Consider the following 17,425-nt stretch of genomic DNA (forward strand, 5'->3'; position numbering starts at 1 on the left):
GTGCGAGAGGCCTCCCCCACCCACTGCTCTAACCCAGGGTATATTAGACCGGACTCTGATGAACATTTGGTGCCACCATTACCCCTGGGAGTGGGAGTATATGTTCTAATCCAATGTCCGCGGAACATGCTCTAGGCTAGATTATTTCTTAGCTTCCTGGTCTTTATTGCCCAGTCTTGTTTACACAAAATAATTAGTGTTATCTCTGACCATGCCCCAGTGTGGTAGACAATTAGCCCAGCAGCCAGATGGTGCTTTTATTCCCAGCCATGGATCCTCAAAGATGTAGCGCTTCGAGATCCAGTTCTCCACAACCGTATATTAGAATCTATTGAATACTACTTCCCTGCAAAGGACACAGGCAAGGTTTCACCAGCAACTCACTGCGATGCTGCGAAAGCATTTTTGCAGGGAGAACGTATCTCCCATACCTTGAAAGGGCAAACAAACTTTGCCAACAGAAGCTAGAGACTCAAATATGTCAGGCAAAAGCACGGCACAGGGAAGGGGGCTTCTGCAGGACTCCAAGACTTTGGGGAAACAGCCATTCATTATCTAGAGATTGTTTTGCCGCCAAAGATGAAAGATATATATTCCTGTAATATACCCCCCCCCCTTACTTACTTCCATCTTCAAGGACATGTATCGCTGGGATAAACTGGAGATTTCATGGCAGGGTGGACTCCGAGCAAGCGAGGCACAAAGTTCATTTTCAAACTTTGGCCTCAAGACTCTAGCGTTATTTCTTCCCCCTCGCTTCATAAACATATCTGCCTTAAAATGCCACAGAAGTGTGTGGTCACGTGGGGGACAGGAGGGTGTCCCTGCAAGTAGCAAGAGCAACGTTGAACAAGCCAGTTTTGGATGGTGGCCTGTGCTTCCTCGATGTTTCTGGTTATCTCTTGGCAGCGCAACTCTAATGGTGTACTGCCATTTTTTTTTGCTCGTTTTACACTATCCCTAGTCGAATTGTACAGTGAGTCATATTTCTTTAACTTGAAATGTTTTTAAAAAAAATAGGGAAAAAAAAATAAAAAAAAACTTTGTAAAAACTTGGTTCTCTATTCTTGAAAAAGCCTCCTTTCCCAATATCGACTCAAAAGCAGACGGTGGTCCCTCAAGTCCCAGATCTCTGCTCCGCCTTCTAGTGATAAGAACCCCCGCTCAATTGGCTTACTGTTGTGTGGGGGAGTAGCAGTCCCTCAAACATCTCCTAGGCACCCCAAAAACCTCTATTACTTCTCCCTAATCCCATCCTCTTTTGCAATACGTCTTCTACCCTTTTTCCTACCCCACTCCCTCCAAACCCACCCACATTTACTACTATATTGTGTACTTAATGGTACGGAGACTCTACAGCCGGTTGGAGAACTCCGCAAACCTACGTAGATCTAATGCAGGGGCGTACTTACTGCATTTAATTTGTGAATTACACTTTGTAGTACGGTTTGGAGTGCTAAAAAATGTACTACAATCAGCCCTCTAGTGTTTCCGGTCATGGAGTTTGGCATATAAGGCAGTCTATGAACATATCTCAGGGCCCACAGAAAGTAGTTGAGGTCCTTTCTGGGATGCTTAACACAACAGGTACGTTCAAGATCAGACTAAACCGTTAGCAAAATAGGGCGGCTTGCATTGACTTTTTGAAAACTATGCAAGGTTCATCGACAAAGAGTCTGAACTCAGTCCTTAATGCAGAGGAATATTTTCATGACTTAAAGTGACCAAAGTAGCAGAGGGAGCTTCCATCAAGTAAAAATCAGTCTTTTTTCTACTTCACTGGTTAAGGTTTAGAATTCATACATCATAAGCTCTGCCCAAATGATTTAAAGCCATTGTTACCCAGTCTAGTCCCAGCACCAAGCTTTAAAACTAGATAAAAGTAAAAGAAAAAGCCATTTAACCAAATCTTTATAACTGTGTAAGATTTATAGAAGTCTTACGGTTAGTGAGCTCCTTCAGCTGTTGTTGCAGAGTAATGGAGGCGTTGTAAGTACGGAAAACTTTTGCCGTCAATCCTTCCATCAGGTCTTGGAGATGTTTATTTAAAATACTAGTCTATAAGAGCAAGACAACGTTTTGTCACCACACTGGAAACATCTTGATAAAAGTCCACTACCTCCCAGTATCAGCCATGGCCCACTTTCCTTATCCTTTTAATCCAAAGCTCTCAAACTAACCGACCAAACATCACATTTACCAATACTGCATCATATATTTCCCATACCACAGCACACATTTGATACTAGAGGCATTGAATAGTCTACTTCTTCAGACTTTGTATATTGAGATGTGGTTTGTACAGACAGACAGAAAAAAAGGGACTGGAAATGCTGCCATTCAGGTTTCTAGCCACAGAGGGCTCTGTAAGATTCAAATGTAATATTACACTATCCATGGCCTGTAAACAGACTATCAGAGAAAATACAATCAGTTAACCCACATCACTACTTACATTTAGCCTGTCAAACAGGTCGTCCTCTGGTTGTTTTCCTTCCATAAACAGCTGAAGATTCTTAAATACCTAGAAAAGAAGAAAGGATAAGATGTGTCATTGCTGCTCAAACCAGGAGAGGAAAAAAAGCCACAAAATTTAAAATTGTTCTACGAAACACAAATACAAGGCTATACAACAAATGACAGTGTACACGAGTTATTAGCAATTACAGCTGTCTGGTGTTCGTTATCTTTATAGTGAGGTACTTTAATTAAAACCATTGGGCAGGTAATCCCAAGAGAAGCCTTTAGAAAATAGACACCACAAAACACAGTAATGTATAGCTACAGATGTTTTCAAGGGCTTGTATACAAATGTAGTTTGATGCATGCTCAGTTAACACTGGCTGCATCATTCGGATCAAACCCACATTAAGGTAAACTAACCATGCTGACTCCTACCCGGAAATCACCAGACTTAAAGTGTCCCACAAAAATGAAGAGCTGGTCAGATTTTCTAAAAAGGTAGTTTTCTTCTCCCTTATATTTAACACAATTCCTTAAAACAGAAACGTGCAGGATTGCCGAACAGTATCAAGAAAGAATGGGAGGAACCATTGGTTTGTTGAGCTTCCAATCTGACAAAAAGTTACAAAATAATTTAGGATTTGTTCTACATCGTCATGGAATTATTTTTAACTGAAAACGAAAGAACTTGGCCCAAATTCAGAAGACATGATGGTGAACAGTAACAGCTTTTCGGGAAACGTAATTAACGTGGCCTGTATTAAAAACTCCAAGGGCACCTCTTCTCCCAACCCCTATATTGCACAGAACTTGAGAACTCACTGGTCGTCCTGGAAGTTAACTGTTGTGGCCATATTTGATGTACACCATAGATGCCCTAGTGTGACTGATGTTCCACGAAATCCATGAGTGATGAGGGGTCCCTTAGGGTGGCACAATAAAGAGGGTCCCTAAGGGCTGCAGCATGTAGTCTCCCTGGCATAGGTACCAAGGGTACCATTTACTAGGTACTTGCAGGGGTGCTAAAGATATTGCCAATTGGGGTAACAATTGTACAATTTTAGGGAAGGAGATCTGGCACAGAGGAGCTATATAGCAGGAATCCAGTGCAATTATGTCAAAATTGCATCAAATTCCAAGCAAAAAGTGGGGGTGCCCATGTCAACAGAGGCACTTTCCTACAGTCATTCCATGTCAGGGGCACCTACAAGAAGAGGCAGGTTCCTTAATCTTTCTGCACTACTGTGTAATCTATAACATTTAGTCCATCAGGCAAATAAGATGTGGTCTGTGGAGTAGAAATTAGGTGATTTAAATTGACTGTTTGTGCCAAAACGTCTTAAAGTTCCCCTCATAGTTGATCTTCAAAACTTTTGATGAGAATTTAAAAGTAAAATAAGGTCTCCCGACTCTAGCACCACCTCAAAGTGAGATTTGTTCAATAGAACCCCCATACAGAATTGTAACTCGTGTGGTTTAAAAATGCCTCCACAAAACAAATGTGTGGGAAATCAAGACTTAGCATCTCTCAATGGCTTTCCTGTTATCAGCTTATGAAAGCTCATTAAATTTGAATCTTCACCATTTTCCAAAATATGTTAATACAGTAGGACTGTGGTCCTACAATGGTTTGATATCTTAATAGTTTACTCTTAATAAAAAAAAAGTTAGTCTGCTTGGCCTTTGACTGTAATAATATGGAGATAGACCTACATTATGGAGCAACAACAGGTTACGCTCCCACAATGATATCTGCTTCTGTTTTAGAAAGTATTGCTGGGATCATTAATTATCAATTAGACGTGGTCCTCTACAACATTGGGAAGCAGGCATCATCCCCCTGAAGGCATAAAACGTTCTAAAATACTGGTCTAGCAGTCTCCATAGGATATTACATAATTGGATTGATTTGCAAATTTGGCACTTCCCCACCTCATTACAATAATTATGCAAAGTTGCCTAGGTTCGATAAGCTTCTCAAGTGAACAGATACACATATGCATATATCTTGGTGGGATGCTGCAAGATGCAACATTAATTTAAGTAGGACACTGCTTTAACATTTTCACTGGAGAGGATACGAAGCTGCTGACAGAAGACTTAATAAACAGGTTCATGTGCAACTAAACCACCAGTATGAACAGCTTGAGTGAAAAGCAGGAAAGGAAAATTAGTATATGCAGACCAACTATGCAGAGACCAAAAACTGTCAATGATTCGTTCCTCAACCTAATTGTGGAAGATGGTTACAGAAAATACATCTAATGTGGAATTAGGTGTTAAATGTTGTGGATTCAAGTAACGTTATGTCAGGAAGATGAACATTCTTACCCTCTTCTCCACAGGAACTTTGTTGTAGTATCGGATGGAATCTTTACCAAGAAAGTCAAATTCCACCACAAACTCCTGACCATCATTCTCGGGGTAAAGTTGAATATGTTCCACCCTTAACGAGCAACAACCTACAGTGTCTGCAGTTTCACCTTCCTCTTTCTCGTTACCAGCTCTCAGAGCAAGCTACAGAAGGCAATCGGGGTAGGGAGAAAGAAAAAACGGCAAAAGTTAGTGAAATCACATACAAATATCTGAATCATTTATGCAGCAAAAGTGTGCTGACTGAACAACTAGCCTCAAAATACCATAAGTTGCTCGCTTCAAGACAACAGATCTAGGGTTTGCAACAGATAATAAATACATCTTCTAGCTCTTATCAAGTACATAGTTTGTTAAGCAGAAGATGGCGATAAAGTAATTTGCCACTAAACCCAACCCTTCTGTGTCCAGGAGGGTAACTCCAAGAGTCCGATTTTTTTTTTTTTTTTTTTAATGAAATAGGTCTTTGAAATCACATTTTATGTTGATTCCCTAGGGAGGCAGACAATATGGTAAAGTTACTTACTTGTAACTGTCCTACAGGAACAGTTGGCTCCCAACATTCATAATCCAATTCTAGGTTACACATTTAAATATGTACATTCAGATTGGTATGGCCTTGCAGAGCTGGCAGCCCTGTACCTATCAGCACTAGCTTCCACTAGTTTCAAAGATCCACCAGAGTAGATAAGGATTTTTGTAGTAGTTAAGGATCAGAGTAGCTGTGGTTCCATTATCATTTAGTTCCCTATAACTCAGTAAGAGTTAACTCTTTGCTGGTTGGGATAGCAGGTCTTCTGAGGAGAACATTCACTTTCAGTTATTTAGCTTAAGGATGGCATAGCATGTTTTGAGTCTGTATTAAGTGGCATTTCCATAGTTCAAAACTAGCCAGCAGGGAGTGGAGGACTGTTTATGGTGAAAGACCAGCATAAAGTCAAAGAGTAATAGAAGATTAAGATAGGTTGTGGATGGTTAATGCACTGTGATGTACCATTCTTTAAAGAGGCGGGTCAACAGCTCTTTCCTGATTAGCAGCAGTGCTGGGATGGTCTAGCTAGATACGGCGATGTTGTTCCACATTCTGGGTGCATAAATGGGAAAGGCCTGTTGCTTTACTTTTTCCTTTACACACTTCGGGTGGTGTCCAGGCTGCGGGTGTGCAGAGATCCAGCAGAGATAGTAAGCTAGTCTGTTTAACATTCAGCTTGCTGGTGTGTGCTGTGCTACCCTTTCAGGATTATTACAAAGCAAACACTATGAAAATGAGTTAAACTACAGTTGTGGGTATTCACAAAAAAAATCAATGCCTTTCCACACCTCTTTGCTCTTCTAACACCTACATGAGACTGCTGTAAGTGGCTCAGAAAGAGTTGGAAAATACACAAAGTGCCATTTTTTAAGGGCAAATGAAAAGCAGCTCAATAATTTTTATTTCAAACATACTCTAGTTTTGTGCATATCAATTTTCCACAACTAGACTGCAAGGTGTTTCATTCTCTCCATACCCACCAGAAAGCATCCTGCAAAAAAATACTACATCTAGAAAGAAAACTTAAAGAGGGCTAACTGATACCACCTCATTCACAAGAAACAGTGGCATTTGGTGATGCAAAAGGAAGGTCTGGTCACTCTGGTTCTATCAGACTAGTCACTTCTAAAAAGCTGCGTCTCATTCTAATATGAGGGGGGGCAGTCAGGCTGGGGTTTCCACCAGGACTACACTGTCACTTGCTCGACTGGTAATCCGTTTTGATAGTTGGTCATATCATGTAGCAGATTAGGATTGTGTGTGTAGCAAAAGGAAATATCCTGGTGTAAACCATTGACTGTTTTTCTGTGAAATTTCTTCACAGTGTCGATTTTTGCAATCTACAAATATTCTTTAAAAATCGTACCAACTGTGAAAACGTAATTACTTACCTGTTTTAGATAGATGTCCCACTACTGAGCCTAGGAGCCCAGCACTGGATTACAAAAGTAACGAGAACATACTTTACCTGCAACTTGAATTTCCTGCCATAGAATAACATTGCCTGTTTTTTGCTGAAAATGTTTCTAAGTGTCGATTTTGCAAAATTACAAATATTCGTTAAAAATCGCCTGTATAACCTAAACGCATTCTCTCAACTGCTTACAGGTGGTACACTAGTGCTAGATCCAGCATCCAACACTGAGCTAGAAAAAGTAACAATAACCCCACTTACCTGCAAAGTGAATTTCCTTCCATAGGATAACATTGGTGATTGCATTAGAAACAGTTTCCGAGTGTCAACTTTTAAAATACCAAAATAATGCTTAAAAAAAAAATCACCACAGTAACTAAATCGTATTTACTCACTTGTTTCCAAGAACTGTCCCAGTACTGAATCTAGGATCCAGTCCTGGAGTTAGAAAAGTAATCCTGAAAGTAATCAATTGCAAATAACTTAAAATTCACATTGAGCTCAATGTATTATTGTGTTTGAAATTGTGTTGCCTATTGCAAAAAACGAACTATTATCTGCAAAAGTCAATTGCCTATTGCAAAGTATTTAACTAAAGCATGTCATTCTGAGAAAGTATATTTTGATACCTATTGCTGGTTCTAAAATAAAACAACCATGTATTTTTTATATAAACCATTGGCCTAGAGTTCAGTTCTTGAGTGTGTGAGACCATTTGCTGACTGAGTGTGTACAACAAATGCTTTACACTGTCCTCTGATACTGCCTTACTGCTCGACCAAACTACCACTTTAGCGAGTAAGGTTATATCTAACTTTAACCTCTGGGGACTGTGGACTCTGTACACACTGTACTTATTTGGGAACAGTATATACAGAGGCACTTTCTCACAACCATCTCTTGCTTACATTCTACGCTTCAGGGACTAACAAAAGAAGGGACACCTTTGAAAGAAGCAAGCAACCAACCTCTGTAATCCCTAATGTTCGTGCCCTTCTATACATTCGCATTGAAGTTAATGTTTAGTATAGAAGTGATAGTGATTGAGAGAATGGGAAGATCAAGCCACTAACACGTTGAACAAACCCACAGGAGCTTGGCGAAGCCGAAACTCACATTTACATGAAATACCTCTACAATGTGCGGGTAAAGACTCCTATGAGTGCTGCTCTCCGCTGTTCTTGCAGAAAGATGCCTCTCAAACATGTGAACACACACATATATATATATATATAGTAAAAACATGACTACATACCAACTGCAAAATGGCCATACCGAAAAAATTATGGATCACATAACTTGTGAATCAAAATTTGTTGTCTACATACTGGAATGCCGTGTAAAAAGTTATACGTAGGAAGCACCATCAACAAACTTAAACTACGTATCTTATAACATCTACGTGCCATCAAAAATACAGATTTCACGTACCCAATGGCAAAACATTTTTTTGAATTCCACTCTAGTGATTGCAAACAACTGAAATACTCAGGAATCAAGATCGTAAAACAAAAAGAGGAAGTAACAGAATCCTTGACTTACGAAGAACTGAGTCCAAAACAATCCTATCAATTGGTACAGAGAATCCGGGGGGACATAATCTTGATGCTGAATTGCACGTACACTTATGATATTGGAAGGAAAACAGCTATTGCATAGAATGATTGGTTCAATTCAGTGCTCCAATTATGAGTGTATGCAGCTGTTATAATTAATTGTAAAGTACATAATCAAAATTGCCTAAAAGAAGATAAAGATAACATGTATGATTTTACTCCATAATAAGGAAATCCATCATTTCATTTCGGTCTATTTTTCTCCCATATATTTTCCCAAGAGGGAAAATATACATATAGATGTGTGTCTGAGAGTAAATATGAAATAGCAGTGATATTAAATACATATGGGTTCATATGAATTCAAAGTTCCCGTGTTGACTTTAGGATGATTTAGTTGAAAGTTCTAACAAACGGTTTTCTCTGAAAAGCGACAAGAGTGCTAGACAATGGTTATGTTTACAACAATGGTCAACACTTTCATAAATGTGTATATATATTTAGACGTGCACTCTTATCTAAGCCTTAATAACAGAAGATAAGTAAATAATGATGTTGAGGAGAAATGGCACAACTATCATTCTCCATATTGGAATATAATATTACAGAATTATCTCCATTTCTTTGAAAAAGAAAGAGAAAAGAAAAATCTAATTTCTCCCATAAATTACACTAGTACTTTACTATGATTATTATTTTATCCCAATTAGAAAAAGTGGATCAATATGAAAAACATACAAAGAAATTTTTATTTTTGAAATGATTGATGCACTTCATGTCTAGTAAGTCTTCACTGTTTATGAATAGTATTTGCACTGGCACTTTAAAATGACATTCTGGGCTCCAGGACTCTATGGTCCAGTAGAAGGCTGGGAGCCGAAACGCGTGGACCAGCCTTACCGTCTACGATACCTTGTAACAGCTTGTGAGGAATAAAGCATTCTTTTGAATTGTATCTCCGGGAGAATATATATATATATCCTCTCGATTACGCACAAGTACGAATTGATCTGTACAAGTTTATTAGAAAATTGAAATTATGCAAAATACACACTAGCAACAAAAAAATGCAACAGGTCAATCCCTGCCCTGGGTTACCAAACACCATTACGATTGAGGACACTGCCCATAAGAATAATGATCTCTCACTCTTGAATACCTTATGTGATTTGGCTAATGAAGACCCTGATCTGACAAAGTCTCTCCCTTTGTACAACAGTCCTCCAGAATTAGTGGACCTAACAATACACAGTGAGGCTGGCACAGAACATGATCGCGAACACATTCATTCTGTGAAAACTAATTTTAGACCGAAGTCTAAATATATTCCACAAATACCCAAAGACAATATCGATGTTTTCCAGGATGCTGTGATCCGTGATTTGAACAAACTTACACTGATGCATACACGTAGGAGAAATATCACAAAAGAGCAGTGGGATGCGGTAATTGCTCTACAAAAAGATGAAAACATAGTGATCAAACCTTTCGATAAAGGGGGGGAATGTGATCATTATGGATAGAGAAGCCTACGTTAAAGAAGCTAACAGACAACTCTCTGACAGTATATGTTATGAGAGAGTAGACAAGGGCTATCTTGATAAATTGCAAAAAAGATACCATCAAATGGTTGATAAATGGACCCAAGATGAGTTTCTTAATTGGGATGAAAGTAGGTTCCTTATTAACACCACACCGACTACACCCACCTTCTACCTATTGCCTAAAGTACACAAGAACCCCGTAAATCCACCGGGACGTCCCATTGTGTCTTCCAAGAACAGTCTTTTTGAGAATACTTCAATATATATGGACCACTTTCTCTTCCCTTTTGTTAGAGATCTCAGCTCCTACGTCAGGGATACTAAGGATTTTCTCCAGAAAATTGAGGATCTCCATTGGGGACCCAATTGTTGGATGGTATGCCTTGACGTAGAAAGCTTATATACGAGCATACGTCATAACGATGGGATAAGAGCTTGCCATGATTTCCTTAAAACAAGGAGTACACACTTGTCTGACCACACACACATGATCCTCCAAATGATTGAGATGTGCCTTACTGAGAATGTGTTTTTGTTTAATGGCAATCTGTACAAACAAACACAGGGTACTTCTATGGGCACTTGCTTCGCTCCCAGCTACGCGAATCTTACCGTGGGCTGGTGGGAGAAGCAAGTGCTCTGGAATGAAGATATGGACAAATGGACCCGAAAGATTAATCTATGGCTACGGTAGATAGACGATATCTTTTTTATTTGGGAAGGGTGTGAGAGTGAACTTTTTACCTTTTACGACACTCTCAATGAGAACAGTATGAATTTAAGATTTACGATGGTGCACAGCCAACATACCGTAAATTTTTTGGACATTAAACTCATGGTCAGCAATAATATCTTGACAACCACTCTCTTCAGAAAAGAAACCTCTGGAAATAGTATTTTACATGCTACCAGCTGCCACCTGCCAAGCTTCAGGTGGAGTCTACCCTATGGGGAATTCCTCAGAGCAAAACGAAATTGTAGTACCAAGAAAGAATATCTAAACACCAAAGGAATGATGATAAACAGACTGAGGGAGAGGGGCTACACTGGTAAAATGCTCATGAAAGGTACAAAAAAAGTAGACAATATCAGTAGAACTGAGGCCCTTTTTAAAGCATCTACAAAACCAACAAACGCCCCAACTGATTTGACACCCATCAGATTTGTAACCACCTTTTCTTCACAAACTAATCAGTTGAAGAATATTCTGAAAAACAGGTGGGACATTCTGACACAGGATAGTATGCTATCAGTTAAAATTGGATCTTGCCCTTCTTTTTCTTTTAGAAAAAGTCCATCCCTGAAAGATATGCTGGTAAATAGCCATCTGAACCCCAAAAAAGGAACTTGGCTGGAACAGGGGAAGGGATTTAAGCGGTGTAGGAAATGTAAAGCCTGCAGCCACTCTGAAGATATGAAAGAAGTTGTACTACAAAAAACAGGCAAATTGTGGAGGATCCCGAAAATGATCCACTGCAACACTGACCATGTAGTGTATGCCATTACATGCCCCTGCCCCAAATGGTATGTAGGGTCCACTACATTCCCAGTAAAAAAACGAATCTTGGAACACTGGCGGGCCATAACGAATCAAGATCTGAGTTATAGTACTGCCAGGCACTTCAAGGAGCATCATTCCAGTGATTGGATGAAAGCAAAATTCTTTGCACTAGACAGTGTGCCCAAACACCCTAGAGGTGGTAATAGAGTACAATCACTGAGGCGACTCGAATCTCGTTTTATTTTACAAACAGGCAGTCTTTTTCCAATTGGTCTTAATAATGATGAGGAAATGTATTCACATTTGTAAATATTATTGTATTGCTGTTTGCTGAAAGAGGCCTGAGGGAAAGTTTCATCCCCCCCTCCCTCCCCCCCTTTTTTTCTTCTGTTTCCCTCGCTGCAATTGTAACCAGTTTTAAAATCTGAATCTGAATGACTCTTTACTTTTTTTGGTTATTGATTCTGTTTTTTTATCTCAATTAAAATATTACGCTTTCTGTTTGTACCCCATGACCTGATACAAACATGGGTTGTTTGGTGACAGTTTGTCTTAAACATGAACATACACTAACGATTTACTATCCTTTCTTTTTTTCGTTTCTGCAGCTTGGGGCCTATGAATAGATGAATTCATCACCAATAGTCACCGATAGAATGTACTGGCTAAGTCTTTGGTATGCGCACATTGTTCACTTAATGGGACCCATCTATAGATTTGGGGTACTATACCTACAGTTGAATGCACTTATTCCCAGTTGTGGTCTTCTCCATAAATATTAGGTTTAAGCACTCCCTGGTACTTTACCAGTAGCTTTATATTGATTTTTGGACATAGATATTATGTGACCACAACCTTTTCAACTCTTTCTACCTGCCACTGATCTTACTAGACTATATCACCCAGCTGCAGGATTTACGATTTAATTCTATGTATCAACAACTAAAATATGTGAAAACTGAATATTGACTGTCACGAACGACATAAGAATCAATCAGAATGTAATAATGTTTACAAGATCTGCAACTTGGTCGTTTGATATGGGATACATAAGTGTAAGCATCAAATATATCGAATGAAATTTGTTTTCAACTACGAATGTTATTGTGTTATAAGAAAGATTGAATACCTTTGAGATCAAGTCTGTTTTCACTTTTGTTTGTGCACGCTGCGACGTGCTCGGAACCAATTCTGATATGTACTTCCTGGTTCAGGAGCGAGGTCATGTGACCAAGGCTGCTTGTCAGCCGAAACGCGTCGTCTGGTGTGAATAAACTTTACACCTTCCTGCAGACTACGGAGTGGCTCGTCTTTCTTCCTAGGATATTGGGGAGAACTTCAATGCAATATATATATATATATATCAGTGAAAAAACCATAGGTTTCACACATGTTATAGTTAGCTGGACATTTTACTGATAAAAAACCAATGAAATTCCCTCGTTATAGTTAGTGCAGGCAACTATAACTCACGCGACCGCAATCCTCTGCTGATGCTAATACTGTATTTAGACACTTATTTGCCCATGTCTTCTTCCATTAAATTTTAGCTATACATATATTACAAATATTTTTTTTTCATAAAGACACATGTCATCAGCAGAGGATTGCGGTCGCGTGAGTTATAGTTGCCTGCACTAACTATAACGGGGGAATTTCATTGGTTTTTTTATCAGTAAAATGTCCAGCTAACTATAACATGTGTGAAACCTATGGTTTTTTCACTGAATTTGCAAGGTTTTTTAAATGCTAATTCCTAACTATAACGTGTGTGAAACCTATGGTTTTTTCAGTGAATTTGTACGTTTTTTTAAATGCTAAGTTACTTTACGCCATTCGTGGCGTGCGCGCCCACTTCACGCAGTTCGTTCCGTGCGCGTGAGCACGCGGTGCGCTTTGCGCACCGCGCGCCCACTTTACGCAGTTAGTGCCGTGCCCACGTTACGCTAGATGGGCCATGTACGCACGATGCGCTTCGCGCACCGTGCGCACATGGAGGACATATGATGCGCTTCGTTGTGAACGGTAATATTTTAATTTTTGGGATAATGTGATATGCCATGCACAAATGGTGCCCTTCGGGCAGCATTTTCACATGGGGTGGGGAGAGTATGGATATATTTTTTTTTTTTTAATAATTTTTACCGTACGCGTACGGTAAGCGTAATCGGCGAAATTACCGAAAAAATTTAAATTCCGTTTTTGGCCTTGGGGGATCTTTGGGGACTCCCTCAACATGGCTAGGTGCTTAGGAGCTGTCTAAACAGCCCCTTTACATGTTTTTGGCCTTTGTTTTTTAACACCCTCTCAGAGTGCGAGAGAGAAAATGGCGGCCGCCACTTCCTGGTTTCGACCGATTCGAATGTTTACTAAGACCTGGTTTCGACCGATTCGAATGTTTACTAAGATCTAATAGCCAATCAGATTCGTGCTCGGCAAGCTTACCGTAAGCGCACCGTAAGCTGCCACAGATATATATATTGATTTAAATGCTATTTTCTCAGGAACTACTGAACAGAATTACACCAGACCTACAAAAGGCACTCCCTTGACCTGAGGACTACCTCTCTGCCAAATTTCAAGTAACTCTGTTCAGCCGTTCGGGCTGTAGCTGTGTCTAAAGGTCCTATGGAAAAATGCATGGGAAAAACGGGTTTTGGGACCCCCCTTTTTTCTCAGCCCCCGCTTGACGTATCCCCCCGAGACTTTCAGGGTAGGAGCGGAGCGTAGCGCCCCACCTATTTTGAAAATTTTGCGAGGATTCGTCGACCGGCGCCAAAGTTATTCCAAATAGAATGTTGCAGTTTTCCTATGGAAACAGGGTCCGAAATATAACTACCTACTGGCGACCGCCAGTAGGTAATATTATATATATATATATATATATATATATATATATATATATATACACACATACATACATATATACACATATACATATATATACACATACATATATATACACATACATATATATACACATACATATATATACACATACATATATATACATATATATATATAAACTTTTTCTAACACATTTTAAATTATTTCGACAAACAGGTAAAAGGAGTCTCCACTCAGTTAACAAATGTCTAAACTGCAGCAAAAAGCTTCAGCACTACATGCAGAATTCTGTTTCTGTGGAGGATTATAAGAAAGTGGGTTTCTGTTGCAGTAACCCCCCCCCCCCCTTTTTTGCCTATTAGCTGATGCACTTTTCCTTGTTGTGCCCTGGGCTCCTGCCAATCAGGTGCCCAGGGCCTGTGTTCCTTCCCTAAAAACTGCCTAACAGCCAAATCCCAAATTGGCAAACCCTGGCCACATGTCAGCCCCTGGTAAATGGTACCCTAGGTACCCAGGGCCTTGTGACCAGGGAAGGCCTCTAAGGGCTGCAGCACTCATTGTGCCACCCTTAGAGGCCCTGTACCCTAACACACACACACACTGCTCTTGCAGGCTGAGTGTCTGGATACAAGACAAAACAGAGTCGACATGGCACACATCCGTGTGTGCCATGCCCACAACCTACACTGCCCTGGAATACATCAGCCACCCCTCTAGCTGGGTGCCCTATGCCAGTGGTGTGGGCACAGAGGCAGGAGCCCTGTGCCCCTACAGTACCTAGGTCCATTCCTGGGTCCTGTAAGTGCAGTGCTGCCATCTAAGAGTATATGGTGCTGGGAGCTTGTCAAACACGAACTCCACAGCACTATAATGGCAGCACTGAAGACTGAAGTTTGGTATCAAACTGCTCAGCACATTAAATCAACACTGATGCCAGTGTGTGATTTAATGTACCAAGCACCAGAGAGGGCATCCTAGAGAGGCCCCCTGAAACCTAAACCTACAATCCACGTCTGTTCTGAGGCTGCCTAGGCTGCCACACAGCAGACATGTTGCTGGACCCCTGGGTGGGAGAGCCCCTGCTCTCCTGGGTCTGCAACAATGCACATCCTGGGCGAGGTGCTATATCTCCTCCCCCAGGATGGGCAGGGGGAAGCTTCAAAGGCATGCCACCTCTGTGAGCTTCCCCAGGCCACTGCAACCCCCCCACTCTGGCGGGAAGCTTGGCCGGAAACCCCAGATAAGGACAGGGGATGTGCCAGCCTGCCAATCCCACCCCTCAGGTGGGGGAGGCGAGGTGAAGCACATCGCCGGGCTCTCGCCATCTTGAAGATGGGAAGCCCTGTCCAATCAGGACTAGGCTCCTGCCCCCCCTCCCACAGGAGAGAGGCAGGATAGGGGGTGTACCCACCCCAGGACAGGGACCCCTTGGCCCCTGCCCTTCACCTACCTGTAACGCCCCTAAATCTAGTATTTAGGGGCACCCTGAATCTATCTCCCCCCAGATTCCAGATTCCAAAATACAAAGAAGAAAGAAGACCTGCCGTGCAGCTGCTAAGAAGAGGAAGACACCAACTGCTTTGGCCCCAGCCCTACTGGCCTGTCGACCCTCGAACCTGCTACTGCGCCAACCCGGCATCTCTTGTGGCCAGCAACCTCACAAACCCCGGAGGACCTGGCTACCTTTTGGCTCTAAGCCCCTGGGACTCCCATGAGTAGAGGCTCTACTCCAAACCTACTTCTAATCCCTGGCAGCAGCCCGGAACCGCGAACCCAGCACACTCTGCACCAGCCAAGCCTGGCCAGTGCCAGAGTGAACAAAGACCACGAGTACGACCCCACGGCGACTGTGACCCAGAGTCCGGTACCCAAGGACCTCCCTCGACACTCCTGAAGAAGCCTGCAGCTTCAGAACAAGGTGCCCCCCCCTCCCCCCTACCGCGATCAACAGAGGGTAAGATTTCCAGACACCAAAAGGCACCCCTGCACGCGCCGCCCCGCGGCCGCCTGTGCCCAATCCCGGGGTACCTACCTATCCTCCAACTACCTAACTTACCTCTCGAAGTGGTGGTGGCACCTGAAGAATCCTCGTCCCCGAGCTTGCAATCTTTTTCTCAACCGGAGATTTCCCATTGAAACCAATTGAGCGCCCGAAGGCTCAAAAGCACCCTGCACCCAGCCGCCCGAGTGGCCCTGGCACTGCAACCTCTACACCTACCTACTTCCCCACTTGCCCTGGGTAAGTGACCAGGAGCCCAGCTCCCACAGCCGCGTGGCTTGCTAGTCAGCAGCCACCAACCAAGGCCCCCCTATCCCTCATAGGATAACATTGGGCCTAACTCTCTCTGCACCCGGCCGCCCTAGAGTCGCTGAGGGTGAACCAACTGTACCTACCTGGCCCTGGGGGACCAGAGTCTATGCCCAGAACCTCAACTCTGCCAGTCGCGTACTTACCTTTAAACCTATAACTCCATTTTCTTCATAGGGTAACATTGACTGGCTTTTTCCTGAAATTTCTTCTAAGTGTGGACTTTTCAAATCTTAAAATATTCACCAAAAATCAGCCGAGTAACGAAAACGAAAATACTCACCTGCTCTTAGGTGAGCTCCCAGTGCTGGATCTTGGTGCCCAGCACTGACTCTGAAAAATACTTACAACTGTACTTACCAGTAACCCAATTTTCTCCCATAGGAAATCATTGACTGTTTTTCTGTGAAATTTCTTCTAAGTGTAATTTCTGCAATCTTTAAATATTCTTTAAAAATCATATAATATCTGAAAACGTAATTACTTACCTGTTTTGGATAAAGGTCCCAGTACTGAGTCTAGGCACCCAGTACTGGATTACAAAAGTAACGAGAACATACTGTACCTGCAACTTGAATTTTCTTCCATAGGGAATCATTGACTGTTTTCTTTGAAATATTTTCTAAGTGTCAACTTTTAAAATAGCTAAATATTGTTTAAAAATCACAGTAATTAAGTCGACTTTCATCACTTGATTCTAAGTACTGACCCAGGACTGAATCTAGGATCCAGTCCTGGAATTCCAAAAGTAATCCCAAAAGTAATCTGTGGCAAATAACATGAAACTTCCATTGAACTCAATGCATTGTGTTTAAAATAGTGTTGCCTTTTGCAACCACTTGTAACTGCTTACAAAAGTCAATTGCATATTGCAAAAGTATTTATAT

The 17,425-nt window shown here is 41.4% G+C and overlaps 1 protein-coding gene and 1 long non-coding RNA gene across 2 annotated transcripts in view; one reads left to right on the forward strand and one right to left on the reverse strand.

Moving 5' to 3' along the window:
* The window catches only part of LOC146812108 (uncharacterized), a 148,947-nt gene extending 136,273 nt beyond the window's left edge, over window positions 1–12,674 (forward strand). The window contains exon 3 of the long non-coding RNA XR_014966819.1: window positions 11,992–12,674. This is a non-coding gene — a long non-coding RNA (uncharacterized LOC146812108). The remainder of the gene's footprint in view (window positions 1–11,991) is intronic.
* TOP1 (DNA topoisomerase I) overlaps window positions 1–17,425 on the reverse strand; it is a 210,528-nt gene that overhangs the window by 41,425 nt on the left and 151,678 nt on the right. The window contains exons 15-17 of the mRNA XM_085619113.1: window positions 4,795–4,980; window positions 2,456–2,524; window positions 1,944–2,058 (exon numbers count right to left, since the gene is read on the reverse strand). Coding sequence (XP_085475239.1) covers window positions 1,944–2,058; window positions 2,456–2,524; window positions 4,795–4,980 — 370 coding nt within the window. The remainder of the gene's footprint in view (window positions 1–1,943; window positions 2,059–2,455; window positions 2,525–4,794; window positions 4,981–17,425) is intronic.

This window comes from Triturus cristatus, chromosome 7 (assembly GCF_964204655.1).
Source record: "Triturus cristatus chromosome 7, aTriCri1.1, whole genome shotgun sequence".
NCBI classification, from domain to species: domain Eukaryota; kingdom Metazoa; phylum Chordata; class Amphibia; order Caudata; family Salamandridae; genus Triturus; species Triturus cristatus.